At 43.0% G+C, this 20961-nt stretch overlaps 1 protein-coding gene across 11 annotated transcripts in view; it reads right to left on the bottom strand.

Moving 5' to 3' along the window:
• Window positions 1–20961, bottom strand: part of SCLY (selenocysteine lyase) — a 53356-nt gene that overhangs the window by 10560 nt on the left and 21835 nt on the right. For 5 of the 11 annotated variants that reach the window (XM_054678820.2, XM_016949350.4, XM_016949349.4 and 2 more), the window contains 5 exon segments: window positions 20369–20469; window positions 19053–19233; window positions 6904–7031; window positions 6531–6695; window positions 5389–5495 (listed from right to left, as the gene is read on the bottom strand). In XM_054678820.2, coding sequence (XP_054534795.1) covers window positions 5389–5495; window positions 6531–6695; window positions 6904–7031; window positions 19053–19233; window positions 20369–20469 — 682 coding nt within the window. 11 annotated transcript variants of the gene reach the window in all.

The raw sequence follows: 20961 nt of genomic DNA, 5'->3' as shown, positions 1-20961 counted from the left end.
TAACATGAATGGTTGAATTTTGTCAAATGCTTCTGCTGCATCAAATATGATCATGTTATCTTCTTTATTCATTAGCTTGTTAATATGGTAGATTACATTGATTGAATTTTTTTATTTTTGTAGAGCTGGGTCTCGCAGTTCACCTAGGCTGGCCTTGAACTCCTGGCCTCAAGTGATCCTCTCGCCTTGGCATCCCAAAGTACTGGGAGATTACAGGCATGAGCCACTGTGACCTGCCTTGATTGCATTTTTTCTTTTCTTTTCTTTTCTTTTTTTGAGATAGAGTCTTACTCTGTTGCCTAGGCTGAAGTGTGGTGCTGCCATCTCAGCTCACGCAAACTCTGTTACCCAGGTTCAAGCGATTCTTGTGCCTCAGCCTTCCAAGTAGCTGGGATTACAAGCGTCTGCCACCACACCTGGCTAATTTTTGTATTTGTAATAGAGACGAGATTTCACCATGTTGGCCAGGCTGGGCCCGAACTCCTGACTTCAAGTGATTTACCCGCCTTGGCCTCCCAAAGTTGTGGGATTGCAGGCATGAGCTACCACTCCCGGCTCTAGATCGCATTTTGAATATTGAACCAGCCTTGCATCTGTGGAATAAATGCCACTTGGTCACAGTGTATCATTCTTTATTTTTTTGAGACAGAGTCTCACTTTGTCACCCAAACTGGAGTGCAGTGGTGTAATCATAGCTCATGCAGCCTTGACCTCCCATGCTCACTCAAGCAATCCTCCTATCTCAGCCTCCTGAGTAGCTGGGATTATAGGCATGTACCACCATGCCCAGTTAATTTTTTTATTTTTTGTAGAGGGGTCTCACTATGTTGCCCAGCCTGGTCTTGAACTCCTGGGCTCAAGTGATCCTGATCCCCTGCCTCAGCCTCCCAAAATGCTGGGATTACACGCGTGAACCACCACACCCAGCAGTGTATAATTCTTTCTATGTATTGCTGAATTCTATTTGTAAACATTTTGTTAAATATTTTTTGCATCAAAATTCATGAGGATGTTGGTCTGTAAAGGATTTTTTGGTACTGTCTTTATCTGGTTTTAGTGTCAGGATAATACTAGCTTCATAAAATGAACTGGGAAGTTGTCCTTCCTCTTTATTTTCTGGAAGAGACTGTATAGAAATGTTAATTCTTCTTTAAACAAAGAATTCTTTGATAGAATTCTCTAATGAAACCACCGGGCCTGAAGACTTCTCTTTGGGGAGTTTTAAAGCTGTAAGTTCAATTTCCTAATGGTTATAGAGCTATTCAAATGATCTATTTTATATCAAGTGAGTTGTGGTAGTTTGTGTTTTTTGAGGAAGTGGTCAGTTTCATCTAAGTTGTCAACTTCCTATGTGTAGAGCTGTTTGTGGCATTCCCTCATTATCCTTTTGATGGCTGCAGGGCCTGGAGTGGTACTCCTTGTTTCATTCCTGATGTTATAACTTCTCTGTTTTTTTGGTCAGTCTTGCTAGAGGTCTGTCCTGGGCTCAAGCAATCCTACCATCTATCTCAGCCTCCCACATAGCTGAGACTACAGGCCCGTGCCACCACATCCAGCCATTTTTTTTTTTTTTTTTTTTTTTTTGTAGAAACAGGATTTCACCATGTTGCTCAGGCTGGTCTTGAACTCCTGGCCTCAAGCAATCTACCTGCCTTGACCTCCCAAAGTGCTAGGATTAGAAACGTGAGCCACCACGCCCAGCTAATGTTGTCTTTTTTTTTTTTTTTTTCAGACGGAGTTTTGCTCTTGTTGCCCAGGCTGGCGTGCAGTGGTGCGATCTCGGGTCACCACAACCTCTGCCTCCCGGGTTCAAGCGATTCTCCTGCCTCAGCCTCCCGAGTAGCTGGGATTATAGGCATGCGCCACCACACCCGGCTCATTTTGTATTTTTAGTAGAGATGGGGTTTCTCAATGTTGGTCAGGCTGGTCTCAAACTCCTGACCTCAGGTGATCCACCGGCCTTGGCCTCCCAAAGTGCTGGGATAACAGGCGTGAGCCACCGTGCCTGGCCAATATTGTCTTTTTTTTTTTTTTTTTTTTTAAAAGAGACAGGGTCTTGCTCTGTTGCCCAGGCTGGAGTGCAATGGCGTGATCATAGCTCACTGCAGCCTCGAACTTCTGGGCTCGAGTGATCCTTCCCCCTCAGCCTCCTGAGTAGCTGGGACTACAGGCACGCACTGCCATGTCGGCTAATTAAAAAAATTTTTTAGAGATGAGATCTTGCTATGTTGCCCAGGCTGGGAACTCCTGTCCTCAAGCAATCCTCCTGCCTTGGCCTCCCAAAGCAGGGGGATTATAGGTGTGAGCCACCGTGTCAGCCTGTGTTGTTGTCACTTTGCCAGTTCCAGTGAAGCACAGACCTCATCTCCTTTTATGTTCCTTTACCTTTGCCTTTCTATAATTATCTTAAATATGTCCTTTATGTACATTTTGAACCACATCAGATATTGCTAAGATTTTTGCTTCTGCTATCAAACGTAATTCAGAAAACTCTAAAGAAGAAGGAAAGCCTATGTATTTGGTGATAAATTCTTAGTTTTCCTTCATCTGAGAATGTTTTGATTACTTCTTCATTCCTGAAAGATATATTCACTGGGTACAGGATTCTAGCTTGACGGTTTTCTCTGAGCACTTGAAGAAAAATAATTGTGTCCCTTTCTTCTGGTCTTTCTGGTTTCTGATGAGAAATTCAGTCATCCAAATTCTTTTTCCCGTACTGGTGAAGTGTCATCTTTCTCTGACTGCTTTAGAGAATTCTGTCTTTCATTTTTAGAAGTCTAATCATATGTCTCTGGCATAGATTTCTTTGCGTTTATGCTATTTGGGGTTTACTCAGTTTCTTGATTCTGTATGTTTATGTCTCTTGCCAAATTCAGGAATTTTTTAGCCATTATTTCTTCAAGTACTTTTTCAGGCTGTCATCTTTCTCTGTTTCAGGGATTTCAATGAAACGAATGTCATATCATTTGTTATCATCTCATAGGTCCCTGAAGCTCTATTTTAAACCCCATTCTTTTTATTTTTTTGAGACAGAGTCCCGCTCTGTTGCCCAGGCTGGAGTGGCACCATCTCGGCTCACTGCAACCTCTGCCTCCTAGGTTCAAGGGATTCTCCTGCCTCAGCCTCCCGGGTAGCTGGGACTATAGGCGTGTGCCACCAAGCCCGGCTAATTTTTTGTATATATATTTTTTTCAGTAGAGATGGGGTTTCACCGTGTTAGCCAGGATGGTCTCGATCTCCTGACCTCGTGATCCGCTCACCTCGGCCTCCCAAAGTGCTGGGATTACAGGTGTGAGCCACAGCACCCAGCCGAAGACCCTCTCTATTTCTTCTCTGTGGTCTGGATTTCTATTGTTCTGTCTTTCAGCTCATAGATTTCTTTCTCTGTCCTCTTATTTTTCTATTAAGCCCATCCACTGAGCTTTATATTTGGCTGCTGCTGTTCTTAGTTCTACAATTTCCAATTTCCATTTGGTTCTTCTTTTATGTTGTCCTTCTCTTTGCTGACACTTTGTTTCACTTGTTTCAAGTGTGTTCACAATTTCTCATTGAAGCATTTTTACTGTGTCTGCTGTAAAATATTTGTTAGATAATTTTAACATCATCATCTTAGTGCAGGCATATATTGATTATTATTGTTCATTCAATTTGAAATCTTTCTAGTTCTTGGTATGATGAATGATTTTCACTTGAAACCTGGACATTTTTGCCTTACTTTATGAGAACCTGGATCTTATTCAATCTTTCTGTTTGGGCTGCCATTTTCTGACGTTGTGCTGGCAGGAGAAGGGGTATGCCACTCATTACTGCCAAGTGGAAGTAGAAGTCTAGGTTTCTTTTTTATTTTTTTTTTGAGATGGAGTCTCTCTCTGTCACCCAGGCTGGAATGCAGTGGTGCGATCTCGACTCAGTGCAACCTCCGCCTCCCAGGTTCAAATGATTCTCCTGCCTTAGCCTCCCGAGTAGCTGGGATTACAGGAACACACCACCATGCCTGGCTAATTTTTCGTACTTTTAGTAGAGATGGGGTTTCACCATATTAGCCAGGATGGTCTCGATCTCCTGACCTTGTGATCCACCCGCCTCAGCCTCCCAAAGTGCTGGGATTACAGGAGTGAGCCACCGTGCTGGGCTTTTTTTTTTTTTTTTTTTTTTGAGACAGAGTCTCGTTCTGTCACCCAGACTGAAGTGCAGTGGTGCCATCTCGGATCACTGCAACCTCAGCCTCCCGGGTTTAAGCAATTCTCCTGCCTCAGCTTCCCAAGTAGCTGGGATTACAGGCGTGCGCCACCACACCTGGCTAATTTTTATATTTTTAGTAGAGATAAGGTTTTACCATCTTGGCCAGGCTGCTCTCAAACTCCTGACCCCAAGTGATCTGCCCACCTCAGCCTCCCAAAGTGCTGGGATTACAGGCATGAGCCTGTGCCTGGCCAACGTCTAGATTTTTTACTTGGCTGATGTTGACACCCAATGGGAGGACGCTCCCTGTGACTGACAGGTGTGGGTCCAAGATCCCGATATGGTCTCTACTGACACCATGGTGGGGGTGCCTAAGTCCCGGTTCTCTACCTGGCCTTCTTGACACACCCGGTGGTGGTGTGGGATACCTTGTTACAGCCTGTATTGGTGGAAGTCTGGGTTTCCCACTCCATCTTTGCAGGTGTGGATAGGCGTGGCAGCACAATTTCCCCTGTAGCATCTGGCTGGAGTAAAGCAAGTGTTGTCTCAAAGTTTTCTGTCTTGCTAGGCCATTCCTTTCCTGGTCCACTGGCTAGACAGGACAGGCTTTGGCTGGGGCATTTTTGTGTCTGCCCTTACTAGCATATCAGGTTTGCCGGCTTCTTCAGCACTAAGTGTGGGATACACAAGGTGAAAATAAAACCCAGGAACTCACCACCATGCTGTTCCTGTTTCTCTCTCTTGTTAAGTAGTTTCTAACAAAAGGTGTGGTGGGGGCAACAACTAATTTCCCAGTTAACACGTCACTATACATAGAGGGGACACAGGAGCTATCAGAAAGGAGACCAGTGCTTCTGTGTGGTCCTGCTGATCCCCGAAGTTAAAACAGCAGCAGGCCTCAGCCATGAAGGGTCCAACAGTTCTCTTCAGTGGGCTGGGCCAAAATTACAAGGGGAATTGGATGCATTGGAGCAGTTAAAAGAAACAGAGATTTCCTTCATTGCTTTCAATCATTCCCAAAGAGACTGCAGGTCCTGTGAGCCCTCAGTGTAAAATCAATCGGAGCCAGTTCTGACACAGCAGCAGTGTGGACATGCTACAGAGCCTCCATGAGACCAAGAAACAGCGCCATGTTTCTTTACAACGTCACTGCTCTACAAATGACACGGTCAGTAGGTCAGAGACTTTGTTAACTTTCTGCCTTACCCTGGCCTGAAATTCCGTTCTTGTCCACCTCCAAATAGCATAGGGTAGAGAGGGGTAAATTCACCAAGTCCTCGTATATAAAGTGCGCCAATCCTGGGACCATAAAACTGGAAGGAAAAGTTGGTCATTTATTCAACAAGAACTTTCCAAGGACCTACTCTGTATACATGCTAAGTGCTTAGGGGCACACAGGAGAAATGCTCTGCAATGCATAGTCCTGCTGCTTCCTTGTGGAGCCTCTGAGTGCCACCCCTTTTGACACGCAGAGTCACAAAGGCCTTCGGGGCAGGGTGGAACCCCAACCTAGGAGGCAGCGCAGGTGCTAGACTCTCGTGCTCAGCCCTGTGGCAGGCAGCTCTCCCCTGCGCATCATGTGATAGAATTTGTAAAAGGATCTCAAATCATATGAATCACAGGTTAAAAAAAAAAAAAAAGAAAGAGAATGCATAAATAGAGAGGGGTTGGAACCAGCGGTTGGCCAGGGCTTTTCCTGCAAATGATTCCATGTTTCCAACTGACACAATGCAGAACTCTGGAGTGCCAGTGTCAGGCCAGCATAGACACTCCTTTGGAAACCAGCTGAGGACTGTGCTTCAAAATTGAGTACTAAAAATATCTCGGGCCCTGGTAAACTGCCAGAAAGATGTGCAAAATTTTCAGAAGGGTCTTCACTGTTAACTATTTTCCCCATACTCCCACCTTAAAGATAGCTGCAAAGTTTTTGCTGGGGAGCCACATCTGAAATCACATTAGAGAAAGCAACGATTTCCTGTCCCTACATCTTCCACCCCACACCCTCTGCATATGCTCTGTCCGCTGCAGAGACACTCGCTGCCTGGCCGAACCCCCTGCCTTACTCTCCCTGAGATCTCGACGACTCCTCCCCTAGCTTGGTCTACCGCCCCCACCCTGCCCCATGTGGGCTGGGAACCCCCATCATCCCTGCCATGGCATTCGTCCCGGCATGCTGGCCATGTGGGGCTCCCCTCTTAAAGCTCCTGAGGACAGGGACCCCATGTTGCTCCTCGCAGTGCCCCCAAGGCCTGGCTCACGGTGGGCAGTGAGGCTTACGGACCGAGGAGTAAACAGCCACCTGTGCAGCAGGCTCTGCCCACAGAGGCAGGAAGCCTCTGCAGACGTACCTTGTGCCCCACGATTGTAAGGAAGTCCACGCCCAGGTCCTCCACATCCACGCGCTGCTTCCCCAAGGCCTGTGCAGCATCTGTGTGCACGAGGATGGGAGGCAGCCCAGCTGCCACCCGTTCCTGGTTCAGGGCTTTAATGCGCTGACTGATTTCAGGGACAGGCTGACAGGGAAAGGAAACAGTTGAGTATGTTGCTCCGATCTGATGAAAACTGAATGACAGAAATCAGGAGTAGTGAGCGCAGGCCAAATGTTATCAAAGTGAACAGAGAAACGGGAGAGGCCAGAGCTGGGAAACCTGAAACGCCATGAGTCTAAGCCGCTGTTCTTCCCCATGAGCTCTCCTTAAAGAGAAACAAAGGCCGACTCACCATGACAATGCCAGTCTCATTGTTGGCCAGCATGATGGTCACGAGGCGTGTGGTCGGGCGGACTGCCGTGAGGATGTCATCCACCTCTGCCTGCCCGCTCACCTTGGACACCGGGACAAAGGTGGCTGCTGGGAAACAAACATGAGTACCGAACTGAGCTGCACAAATTGATTCCTCTCACAACTGCGTTCCAACAGAGCTGAACAGTTTTCTACAACTATAAAAGTAAATTGTTGTCCAAGTTCAGAAGACTATAAAGAAGAATATAAGCCGCCCATCATCACTGGCCCAGAGTCACCGTCAGGTGCTTCAGTGTGAACGTGTCTTTAACGCGGCTGCAGTGAGTGAATCTGTGTCGTGGAAGCTGTGTGCCTTTCTGCTTCTACAGAGACGGAAGAGGAAGCGGCAACAGGGATGCAGGCTCTTGCTTTTGGGGAGGGTCCTAGCGCACAGCACTTCACTGCCATGCATTCGGCACCGAGCCACTGCTGATGAAGCCGCTCCTACGCGCCAGGCGCTGACTGCCCCGGGCACTGAGAGTCTCACTACTGCAGATGGAAAACGAGCAGAGGGGACTACATTGTTTAGCTTTAGTGCTTTGAGTTTAAAATGGTGAAAAACAAATGTATCCACTGCCCACTCAGGATCCTACTGAAATGAAAGAGAAAACAGCTACTTCTCCGACTAAGAATCAAATCAAAACAACACCAACAAAGGGTATCTGGCCAGGCGCAGTGGCTCACTTTGGGAGGCCGAGGTGGGTGGACTGCTTGAGCCCAGGGGTTCAAGACCAGCCTGGGCAACATAGGAAGATCACACCACTGCACTCCAGCCTGGGTGACACAGTAACACACTGTCTCAAATAAAAGGGGGTGGGAGGGGGTATGTGGACTAGGAATTTTGAGGAGTCCCTAAAATGTAGCAAGATGATGGCATTAGATTAACAGGGAAAAGAACACTTAAAGGCCAATCTGAAAGTATCCAGTGGCCACCCAAGTTCAGGGCGGACAGCGGGAAGCGCAGGGCACGGGCCAGCTACCGAGGCCGGCAGAGGTCAGCTTCCCAATGTCTGAGCACGCCCTGCTCCCGTACACCAAGTCAGCGGCAGAGGTGCTGGCCTCAGACTGAGACAGCACCACACGCCCAGAGAGGGCGGGCACAAGGTGGGCTCCCAGGATGGGGGAAGGATCTAGAAAAGGGGGAGGAGCTTGAGGCATCTGCTAGGGAACTCAGAGGAGCAAAGCAAAGGCAGCTCCGTCCAGGGAAGTCACGAGAAAAGTGGGGGGGGGTCCACCCGGCTTGCCAGGCTCTGCTGCCACCACCTTATGCAGAGCCCACCGTGGGCCTTCCTTTCCTGGGAGACACCTCCTGGGGAAACGCATTGAGAACTGGAGATGAGCCATCCCTAGCCCCTACATCAAACAACGAAATGCTTCATCCATCCACAGGAACAATCCAGGATCCCCAAGCCTGAGGAAAAACCAGGATGAACAGGTAAATGACTGATTCTAGATCACACAGAAGCAATCCCAGGAACAGGAAAACTAAAAAAATTCTAACTGGTATCTTCAGTGTGTGGAAAAGCAGGAAAAAAGGTAAGCGATAAAAACTGCCTATGACTGTACTTAAAGAGATAAAGAAAAGTATGATGACAATGGCTCATCAAATAGAGAGTCCTCAAGATAAACGAGAGAGAAATTATGAAAAAGAACCAAAAGGAAATCCTGGAGTTCGAAAGTACAACCGATATGAAGAATTCACTGGAGGGGCTCCAGAGTATATTGGAACTGGCAGAAAATACATTTAGTCAACATGAAGGTAGATTTACAGAGATTATGAAATCCAAATATAAGACAGGAAAAACATGAGAAAGATAAACAGAGCCTCAGAGAAATGTGGGACACCATAAGGCACCAAATAGGGAAAACAGGAGTAGCAGAAGGGCAGGAGCAAGAGAAAGGGGCAGAAAAATGTCTCTGAAAAATAATGGCTGAAAACATCTCAAATGTAATGGAAAACACTAATCTACATATCTAAGAGGCTCAGTGAATTCCGGGTGGGATAAAACACAAAGACATTCACTCCCAGACACATGATAATGAAAATGTTGAAAGCCAAAGACAGAGAAACTATCTCGCAATCAGCAAAAGAGATTCCGTCTCAAAAAAGTAAAGGAAAAAAAGGGCAGTGTAACTGTATATTGCTTCTCTTAACTGATTTAAAAGCAACTGTATAAAATAACATGTATATAATTATTTTGTTAGGGCTATAACACACAATATTTCATAATAGCACAAAGGAGGTGGGAGGGAGCAGAATTGTCTATTAAGGAAAGGACACCAGATGATAATTCAGATCCATGGAACAAATGAAGATAATGTGAAAAGGCAACTAAGAAGATTACTCAAGCAAAATCTATAAACATATACTTGCTCTTTCTTCCCTTAGCTTCCTTAAAAGACATGAAATTGGCCAGGTGCAGTGGCTCATGCCTGTAAGCACTTTGGGAGGCCAAGGCAGGAGGATCACTTGAGCCCAGGAGTTCAAGACCAGCCTGGGCAACATAAGGACACCTTATCTGCACAAAAAATAAAAAATTAGCCAGTGCGATGGGATATGCCTGTAGTCCCAGCTACTAGGGCAGCTGAGGTGGAAGGATCACTTGAGCCTGGGAGGTTGAGGCTGTAGTGAGTTGTGATTGTGACACCAAACTCCAGCCTGGGTGACAGGGTGGAATCTTGTCAAAAAAAAAAAAAAAAAAAAAGAAAAAGAAAGAAAGAAGGAAGGAAGGAAAGAAAGAAAAGACAGGAAATTAACTACAATGATATTTGTGGCTGGCTGCAGTGGCTCACACCTGTAATCCCAGCATTTTGGGAGGCCAAGGTGGGCAGATCACTTGAGGCCAGGAGTTCAAGATCAGCCTGGCCAACATGGAGAAACCCTGTTTCTACTAAAAATACAACAATTAGATGGGCCTGATTGCACACGCCTGTAATTCCAGCTGCTTGGGAGGCTGAGGCATGAGAATCACTTGAACCTGGAAGGTGGAGGTTGCAGTGAGCCAAGATTGCACCACTGCACTCCAGCTTGGGTGACAGAGCAAGACTCTGTCTCCAACAAAAAAAAAAAAAAAAAAAAAGATATTTGTAACAATGCACTGTTGAGTTTGTAACATATATAGATGTAATACCCATAACAATAAAAGCACAAAAAAGAAGAAGGAACAGAACTGTATAGGAGTAACATTTCTACATCTTACTGGAATTAAATTAGTATAAATTTGAAGTAAATACTGGTAAGTTTATACATAAATAGTAAGCCCTTGATAACCACTAAGGAAATAACTAATTTAAAAAGTGAAAAAAGCACTAAAGAATTTTGATGTTAAACTAGAAAATATTCATTAATGCAAAAGAAAACAGTAAAGGGGGAAAAGAGAACAAAAAATATATGAGACATCTAGGAAACAAAAAGTGAAAATAGGTGGTACTCCAACTATGTCAATAGTAACATTAAGTGTGAATGATTAAACAATCTAATAAAAAGGCAGAGGCTGTCAGACTAGATTTAAAAAGAACTGGCCGTGTACAGTGGCTCAAGCCTGTAATCTTAGCACTTTGGGAGGCCAAGGTAGATGGATCACCTGAGATCAGGAGTTCAAGGTCAGCCTGGCCAACATGGTGAAACCCCGTCTCTACTAAAAATACAAAAATTAGCCAGCCATGGTGGCGGGTGCCTGTAGTACCAGCTACTCGGGAGGCTGAGGCAGGAGAATAGCTTGAACCTGGGAGTCGTAGATGGCAGTGAGCCAAGATCGTGCCACTGCACTCCATAGCCTGGGCAACAGAGCGAGATTCCGTCTAAAAAAAAAAAAAAGAGAGAATCTACAGGAGACCCATGTGTCTTGTTCAGGGATCTTGGGCTGGGCCTAGTTAACCTTCCCCAAAGGTGACTTTTCCCTTTTCGTATTATTCACATCAAAGATAAGTCTTAGATGCTGTGTGATGTTCAAGCAGTTTATTCTGGCAGTGCTCTTACAAGATAGCTAGCAGGAGCAGGCAGGTGGCAAGGGTCAGATACATTCAGGTATCAGATGACTGCCTGGCCGGGAAAGTCTCTGTCCAGAGAACATTCTCAGAGTTTTGGGGATTCTTCCCCTTTCTTATCTTGTATTTAGTCCAGGTCAGTTACCAGGTTTTTCTTCCATAAGGGAGTTAAGCTATTTTGGTAAGGGAAAGCTTTGTATTTATGGTTTATGAGAGTTCCATCTATGCTGAGGTGGTCTTACCTCCTGGAAATTCCCAAGCCAGGGTTGGAAATCCCTAGACCATGTTGCATCATACTGCTAATTGACACATAGTGTCAGCCCTGCAAGATGTTTGCATGGGCCTTATGGCTATCATTAATCTTATAGCCACAATATGTCTCTTACAGTGTATTACAACATGTCAGATTTAAAGACATAAATGGATTAAAAGTAAAAGGATGGAAAAAGATATTTATGCTAGCAGCAACCATAAGACAGTTGGAATGACTATACTTACATAAAATAAAAGGGACTTAAAAAGTTACCAGCGATATAGTTGGACATTTTATAATGACAAAAGAACCAGTTCATCCATAATATATAACAAATATAAATGTATGTGCACCTAACAACAGAGCACCAAAATACACGAAGCAAAAACTGACAGGTTTGAAGGGAGAAACTGATTAATAGTGTGATCAACTATGAATCAGACCACTGATTAATAATACTGGGATCATTCAAAATCACATTTTCAATAATGGATACAACAACTAGGCAGAATTTTAACAAGGGAACAGAAGACTTGAATAACACTACAAATTAAGTAGACCTAACAGACATCTACAAGACACTCCACCCAACAACAGCAGAATATACATTATCCTCCAGTGCACTTGACATATACTCTAGGATAGACTATATGGCTAGGCCACAAAATAAAAAAAATTAAAGAATTTAAATCAAAGTATTTTCTAGCTCTTATGGAAGAAAATTAGAAATCATTAGCAGAAAGAAATCTTAGAAATTAAAAAACATATGGAAATTAAACAATACACTCTTAAATATCTAATGGGTCATAGAAAAAAAAACCACAAGGGAGACTAGAAAATACTTTGAGATGAATGAAAATGAAGACACAACATACTAAAACATGTGGAATGTAGTAAAGCAGTGCTTAGAGGGAAATTTATATCTTTAAATGCCTACATTAAAAAAGAAAAAACGTCTGGGTGTGGTGGCTCACACCTGTAATCCCAGCACTTTTGGAGGCCAAGGTGGGTGGGTCACTTGAGTTCAGGAGTTCGAGACAAGCCCAGCCAACATGGCAAAACCCCGTCTCTATTAAAAATACAAAAATTAGCCAGATGTGGTGGTGCATGTCTGTAATCCCAGTTACTTGGGAGGTTGAGGCACAAGAACTGCTAAAATCTGGGAGGTGGAGGTTGCAGTAAGCTGAGATTGTGTCACCGTACTTCAGCCTGGGCAATAAGACTCTGTCTCAAAAAAAAAAAAAAAAAAATACAAATCATAACTAATCTTCCACCTTAAGACATTGTAAAAAAAAAAAAAAAAAAAAAAGGAGCAAACCAAACCTAAAACAAGTAGAAAGAACCCATTTATGCCTAGTGTTCCATTATTGGAACGCTAAGCTTGCGGGAGTTATTTATATCCTACTGCTCAAGGTTATTGCCAAGGTCTGATTTTTCACACAAAAAAACTTGCAACCTCCGGCATAAATGGGTTAATAAAGGTTAGTGTAGAAGTTAATAAAATAGAGACTACAAAAATAACACAGGAAAATCAAAAGTTAGTTCTTTAAAAAGAGTTTTTAAAAAGATAAATCTTTAGCTAAATTGAACAAGACAGAGAAAAAGAATAAAATTACTAAAATCATGAATGAAAGGGATCTATAAATCTTACAGAAATAAAAAAGGATTACCAGAGACTACTATAAACAATGGTATGCCAATAAAATTAGATAACAAATGAAATGCACAAATTCCTAGAAGGACACAAACAACTGAAAATGACTCAAAAGAGATAGAGCCTGAACAAACCTATAAAAAGTAAAGAGACTGAATCAGTAACTTAAAAATTCTACACAGAGAGAAGCCCAGGCCCAGATGTTGTCATTGACAAACTCTATCAGATATTTAAAGATGAATTAAAACCAAGTCTTCACAAACCCTTCCAAAAAACAGAACAGGAGGGTACACTTCCCATGATTTATATGGGGCAAATTTTACCCTGACACTAAACTAGACAAAGACACCACAAGAAAACTACAGACTAATACCTCTTATGAATATTGACAGAAAAATCTTCAGCAAAATACTAGTGAACCAAATCTAAAAACATATGAAAAGGATTAAATGGTTTAACATCCAAAAATTAGTTAAGGTAATACAACATTACAAACAGAATAAAGAACAAAAACCCACATGATCATCTCAATAAATGATCATCTCAATAAATGGATTTAACAAAATCCAACACCCCTTTCATGATAAAAACACCCAACAAACCAAGCACAGAAGGGAACTTCCTCATCCTGATAAAGGCCATCTATAAAAAACCCACAGCTAACATTATATGAAATTATGAAAGAATGAATGCCTTCCCTTACAATCACTAGCAAGATAAGGATATCCACCTTGGCCACTTCTATTCAACATTGTACAGGAGGTCCTAGTCAAGGCAATTAGACAAGAAAATAAAATTAAAGAAATACAAGTTGGACAACAAGAAGTAAAACTATCTCTAGCTGTAGATGATATGACCCTCTATATAGAAAATCCTCAGGAATCCATTAAAAAACCAACTGAAACTAACAATTAGGCCACGCATGGTGGCTCACGCCTATAATCCCAGCACTTTGAGAGGCCAGAGTCGGGGGGATCACCTGAGGTCAGGAGTTCAAGACCAGCCTGACCAACATGGTGAAACCCCATCTCTACTAAAAATACAAAATTAGCTGGGCGTGGTGGCACATGCCTATAATCCCAGCTACTTGGGAGGCTGAGGCAGGAGAATCGCTTGAACCCAGGAGGCAGAGGTTGCAGTGAGCCAAGATCACTCCATTGCACTCCAGCCTGGACAACAAGAGCGAAAGTGCCTCAAAAAAACAAAACTAAACTAAACTAAACTAACAATTAAAACTAATAAATTCAGCAAAGTTGCAGAACACAAGAGTAACATACAAACTCAACTGTAGAGTTGACCCTTGAAAAATGTGAGGGTTAGGGAGGTGGACCCCTCAGGTAGTCGAAAATTTGTGTCTAACTTTTGACTCCCCAAAAACTTTTTTTTTTTTTTTTTGAGATGGAGTCTTGCTCTGTTGCTCAGGCTGGAGTGTGGTGACACCATCTCAGTTCACTACAGCCTCCGCCTTCCGGGTTCAAGTGATTCTCCTGCCTCAGCCTCCCAAGTAGCTGGGATTACAGGTATGTGCCACCACTCACGGCTAATTTTGTATATTTAGTAGAGATGGGGTTTTGCCATGTTGGTCAAGCTGGTCTCGAACTCCTGACCTCAAGTGATCCGTTCCCCCCTTCACCTCCCAAACTGCTGGGATTACAGATGTGAGACACCACACCCAGCCAGCTCCCCGCAAACTTAACCAACAAATAACCTACTGTTGACTAGAAGCCTTACTGATAACGTAAGCAGTTGATTAACACATATTTTGTATATTATATATTATATGCTATATTCTCACAATAAAGTAAGCTAGAGAAAAAATACTATGAAAATCATAAGGAATAAAAATATATTTACTATTAATTAAGTGGAAGCAGATCATCATAAAGGTCTTCATCTTCATCATCTTCACATTGAGTAGGCTGAGGAGGAGGAAGAAGAAGAGGGGTTGATCTTGATGTCACAGAGACAGTAGAGATAGGAGAAAATCCACATATAAGTAGACCCACAGAGTTCAAACCCATGTTGTTCAAGGGCCAACTACATTTACATACATTAGCAACGAACAATCCAAAAATGAAATAAGAAAACAATTCCATCTACAATAGTATCAAGAGAATAAAACACTTAAGGATAAATTTAACAGAAGTGCAAAAACTTAATCCTGAAAACTGCAAAAATTGCTGGAAGAAATTAAAGTAAATATAAAGACATCACATGTTCATGGATTGGAAAACAATATTGTTATGGTAGCAACACTGACCAAATTCATCTACAGATTCAATTCAATCCCTATCAAACTCCTAGCTAGATTTTTGCAGAAATTAACAAGCTGATCCTAAAATTCTTTTGAGATGTCAACAGATGCAGAATAGCCAAAGCAATATTAAAAAATAACAAATTTGGAGAACTCCTACTTTCCTATTTCAAAACTTACTACAAACTACAGTAATCATAACAGTTTGGTACCAATCTAAGAACAGAAATACAGGTAAATGGAATAGAGTTGACAGTCAAGAAATAAACCCTCACATATTACGGTCAACTGATTTTCAATAAGGGTGCCAAGACCATCCATGGAAGAAGAGTTTTTTCAACAAATGTGCTGGAACAACTGGATGTCCACATGCAAAAAAAGTAAATTTGGACTCCTCCCTCACACCACACACAAAATTAACTCAAAATGTACCACAGATTTAAATGTAAGAGCTAAAACTATAAAACTCTTAGAAGAAAATATGAGTACATTTTCATGACCTTGGGTAGGACAAAATCTTCTTAGACATGACACAAGGAACAACAACAACAACAACAAAAATAGACTTCATCAAAATGAAAAGCTTCTGTTCTTCAAAGGATACCATGAGAGCAAGAGCAAACCCACAGAATGAGAGAAAATATTTACAAATCATCTATCTGACAAGGGACTTGTATCAAGCATATATAAAGAACTCTTACAACTCAATAAAAAGACAAGTCATCCAATTAAAATAGGAGCAAGGACTTTAATAGACATTTTTCCAAAGAAGATATATACAAATGGCCAATGAGTACATGAAAGATGCTCAACACTACTGGCCATCAGTGAGTTGTAAATCAAAACCAAAATGAGATACCACTTTACACCTACTAGGCTGGCAATAATCAAAAAGACAGATAACAAATGTCAGCAAAGACATGGAGGAATTGGAACCCTGTGACACTGCAAATAGGAGTACTAAGTGGTGCGGCTACTTTGGAAAACAAAGCTTAAGGTTAAACAGTTACCTAACATTTGTCAGATAGTTACCACATGACCCAGCAATCTCACTCAAGTATAAACCCAAAAGAAATAAAAACATACCAATACACTAGAACATACGCACAAATGTCACATTAGTCGTAACAGCCAACAAATGGAAACAACCTAAATGTCTATCAACTGACAGACAAATAAAATGTGGTACAGATAGACAATGAAATGTTGTTCATCTGTAGAAAATGAATTAAATACATGTTACAACATGGGTGAACCTTGAAAACATTATGTTAAATGGAAGAAGCCCGTCAAAAAGAGCACGTTATAAGATTCCATTCATAGGGGAGTCTAGAATAGGGACATCTGTAGAGACAGAAAGTAGATGAGTGGTTGCCTAGAGTTGAGGAAAATGAAGATTTACAGTTAACTGGTACAAAGTTTCTTTTGGGGCTGGCGAGAATTTTCTATAACTGAAAATTATAGTGGTGATGGCTGCACAACCTGGTGAGCACACTAAAAACTGCTGAACTGTACACTTTAAGTGGATGAATGATAGCTCATTAAAGCCGATATACAAGAAATCCACTGGGATGTGTGGAGACAGAGGGAGTGCGAGGAAGGCTTATGAAGGTCCAAGTCCTCATTTTTACATTGAGGATGCTTGTGTTGATAAACCAAGAACTGGGGGTTAGGTTTTTAAGTTATTTAGCTTAAACTGGAAGTGGTTAAAATGATAATATCCACAAGAAAAACTCAAGGCAAACTGTAACAGTGGTTGCCGCTGCAGAGGTTTAGGGGCAGCAGGAGAATGACTTTTGTTTTTTTGTTTTGGAGACAGTGTCTCACCCTGTCGCCCAGGCTGCAGTGCAGTGGCACGATTTTGGCTCACTGCAACCTCTCCCTCTCAGGTTCAACTGATTCTCCTCCTTAGCCTCCCGAGTAGCCGGGATTATAGGTGCCCACCACCACGCCCGGCTAAATTTTTTTTGTATTTTTAGTAGTGACGGGGTTGCTATGTTGGCCAGGCTGGTCTCAAATTCCTGACCTCAAGTGATCTGTCCGCCTCGGCCTCCCAAAGTGCTGGGATGACAGGCGTGAGCCACCGTGCCCTGGCAGACTTTTTACTTTATACTTTTCTATAATATTTTAACTATTTCCATCACATGCATGTCTATACATTTTTTAAATTGTACAATTTTAAACAAAAGGTTAATTAATTACAACAGTAACTAATAATGATGTATACTAAGTTGCCCTTCTCTGTATTGGTAAGATAGGGAAAAAAAGGTACCAGAGGCTGGGCTCTGGCTGGGCTCAGGTGGCTCACACCTGTAATCCCAGCACTTTGGGAGGCCAAGGCAGGCAGATTACCTGAGGTCAGGAGTTCAAGAGCAGCCTGGTCAACATGGTGAAACCCCATCTCTATTAAAAATATAAAAATCAGCTGGGCATGGTGGCGTGTGCCTGTAATCCCAGCTACTCAGGAGGCTGAAGCAGGAGAATTGCTTGAACCTGGGAGGCAGGGGCTGCAGTGAACTGAGATCACACCACTATACATCAGCCTGGGCAACAGAGTGAGACTCCATCTCAAAGAAAAAAAAAAAAAAGGTACCAAAAACTAACAGTACTTAAATAAGAAAATTAGATTTTTTTAAGTGGTAAAAAATTAAATCTTGGGATCTAAATCCTTCATGTGAATATGTTTACCTACGGGCAAGCATTCAAGTAAGACCACAAACAGAATGTTATAAATTTTTTTTTCCCCTGAGATGGAGTCTTGCTGTCTCCCAGGCTGGAGTACAATGGATCTTGGCTCACAGCAATCTCCATCTCCAGGGTCCAAGTGATTCTCCTGCCTCAACCTCCCCAGAAGCTGGAACTACAGGCACGTACCACCATGACTGGCTAATTTTTGTATTTTTAGTAGAGATGGGGTTTCACCATGTTGGCCAGGCTGGTCTCGAACTCCTGACCTCAAGTGATCCACCCGCCTCCACCTCCCAAAGTGCTAGGATTACAAGGCTTGAGCCACTGCGCCCAGCCAAAAAATTTTTTTTTCAAAAAAGGCTTCATAGTCAAACCAAGCAGTTTGGCCACAGTCCCTTAATCTTTAAGATAAAAATATTTTCTTTTTATTCACCTGCAGGTTTCCAGACAGATTACACAAGAAAACTCAGGCTGAGAAGAAAATCTGTCTCAAGGATAGTGTTGATTAATTGGCTGCCCCATTTTTACAAGTTAATGGTCTACACCTGGTGAACATGTCACTCCCTTTTGGGACTTCCTATGACTCTGTGGCTCTGTCCGTGCTGTGTGACAGCCACAAGGCTACTGCTGCTGCAGCGAGCCTCCTCCTCCCTGAGGGCCCCTGCGCCTCCTGCCGCACTTGGGCACCACCTCACTCCGCTTCTCCACACACAGCAGGAGGCCTCGCGTCATGGGTGCTGAGATCAGGTGCGGCAGCTCGCTTATTCCAGGCTTCACACCTGAAGTTTAGGTCTATTTGATCCTTTTCCTTCATGTGAGAGGAGAGTGGGAGCTGAGATTTTATGATGAAAACCAAATAATGACAAGCATCATTTGCCTATTTGCAGGCGTACTATTTAAAGGTTAAATATTTATTACATGCAAGTTTCAAATATCACTCAGTTATACAAATGGCTAGTTCTACATATTCATTCTCAATGAACTTCCTAAGGGAAGGTTTGGCCACACTTGCCAACCCCCTTGTGGCAGCTGGCCTCTGCACCGAGAGGGGCAGCCAGGGAGCCCAGTGCAGTGAGGGGCAACTATTCACCAAGGTGCCAGGGCCTGCCTCTTCATCAGAACCAGTGAGTTACAGTGAGTGGCACACTGAATCTACATCTCTGCAGCGGATCCCGGGCTCTGCTCGCAGGCCACTTCCCGCCTCGCAGCTGGAGCTCAGCAGGCTGGTCCCAGGGCCACCCTGCACTCACTCACCTGCCACTTGTTCTTCCACCAGGTGCTCCAGGGGCAGCCGGATGGAGTCGTGTTCCACCGAGGAAGTAATGAAATGGGGCTTGGCCCCCTTCACTGGGCTGTGGTGCCCACCCGTGTGTCCCTTGGAGGTCTGGTTTGCGTGGAAATGTTTCACCACAGAATGGATTACTAAATTATTTGACTGCAGAGATACAGCAAAAAAAGCATTTACAAAAACTGTGCTGAGGTAAGGGTCAGAGCAACAATTTCTGTTACTTAATTTCTTTTGTGGCTAACATCAAAAAAGCTTCAAAGAAATTCAACTTCCTGAGTTGGACCTTTTGAAAGATTTGGGGTTTTCCAACATTCAAAAACATGAGATTCCAGTCAATTATGTCTGTTTTATAGTTAAGCAATATTATTAATTTTTAAGAATTTATATAAATGTATTGGTATAAGTGCAGTGTGGTTATATGCATAGAATATTATGAATTTTTAAATTTTATAAATCTGCCATAAAGAATATTTTGTCCAGCCACCCACTATTGGTGGGAGTATAAATTGGTACAACCTCTACTGTGGGCCATTTATCACATCTACCAAATGAGCCCCGTGACCCAGCAATTCTAGTTCTTGGACTTTTTCCTACAGCTACATTCACAGTGAAACAAAATAGTGTGTATAAAGGTTATTTATTAAGTGCAGCACTGTTTGTTACAGCAAAACCTTGGAAAGTCCTTAAATATCTATCAATTAGGGATGAAAAGGACTGATTCCAGGGCAACAATGACGGGGAAACCTTTATGGAAATAACAATGCAAAGCAGGTTACTTTACATATTACATTACAAAAATCCTATCGGCTACCTGGAATTTACTTAAAGGATACATACTAATTATCTCGAGCTAGTATGCAATATAGCAAGACCACACATTACTCTTTCTTTCTTTCTGAGACAGGGTCTCACTCTCTTGCCCAGGATGGAGTGCAACAGCGTGATCATAGCTCACTGCAGCCTTGAATTCCTGGGTTCAAATGATTCTGCCACCTCAGCTTCCCTAGTAGCTGGGACTACAGGTGTACACCACCACGCCCAGCTAATTTTTTTTTTTTTTTTGTAGAGATGGACTTTCCCTATGTTGCTCAGGGAGGTCGCAAACTCCTGGGCTCAACCAACCCTCCTGCCTTGGCCTCCCAAAGTACTGGGATCACAGGCATGAGCCACCACACTTGGCCTACTCTTTCTTTAAATGAAAATGTAGCAAAAGGGAATCACTTTCTGTGTATTTTATTATAACTTACAGTTAACAGAATGTGAGTGTGTTCAGAAGCTTTACCTCAGTGCCCCCGGAAGTGAAGATTATATCTTGAGGTTTCCCCCCTATCATCTTCGCGAGGCTTTCCCGAGCTGCATTTATAATATCCTTGGCCTTTCTTCCTTGAGGGACCAAAAAGGAAATTCATTAACATTGCTTCACCAAGCTCAATCAACGCATCTAAAAGGACAACCAAATACAAAGGAATAAGAGGTCGGCGTGGGCCGTTCTAAGACAAAACCTGGCCCCTTAATGTGAGCACAGCAAAATGCTACAACCCAGACACAACCCGGCAAAGGGGCGGCCGAGACAGCAGCGAACCAGGGACCAAACTGAGAGTTATTAACTCCATGAGACCCAGAAACAAGTAAGGGAGTCTGGCTAAGAACCTGGACGTCCCCCAAGATGTGGCTTTCTTCTTACTGGATGCTAGAGGGAGGGCAGCTGTGGCCATCTGCCTTGCTTCCCATTCATCAAGAGAGGAGAATGAAAGGATGGAATGAGTTGCAAACAACAAAAATAAGCAAAAACAGAACTCATGACTCCTCGACACGAAGTCCAGTGCCATATCTCATTTTGCATGTCGCCCACAGGGTACCTGGGCTACAAAGGTT

The sequence above is a fragment of the Pan troglodytes genome, chromosome 13, assembly GCF_028858775.2.
Source record: "Pan troglodytes isolate AG18354 chromosome 13, NHGRI_mPanTro3-v2.0_pri, whole genome shotgun sequence".
In the NCBI taxonomy this organism is placed as follows: Eukaryota; Metazoa; Chordata; class Mammalia; order Primates; family Hominidae; genus Pan; species Pan troglodytes.
The sequence above is the reverse complement of the archived record's forward strand: the minus strand, read 5'-3'. Positions and strand labels throughout refer to the sequence as shown.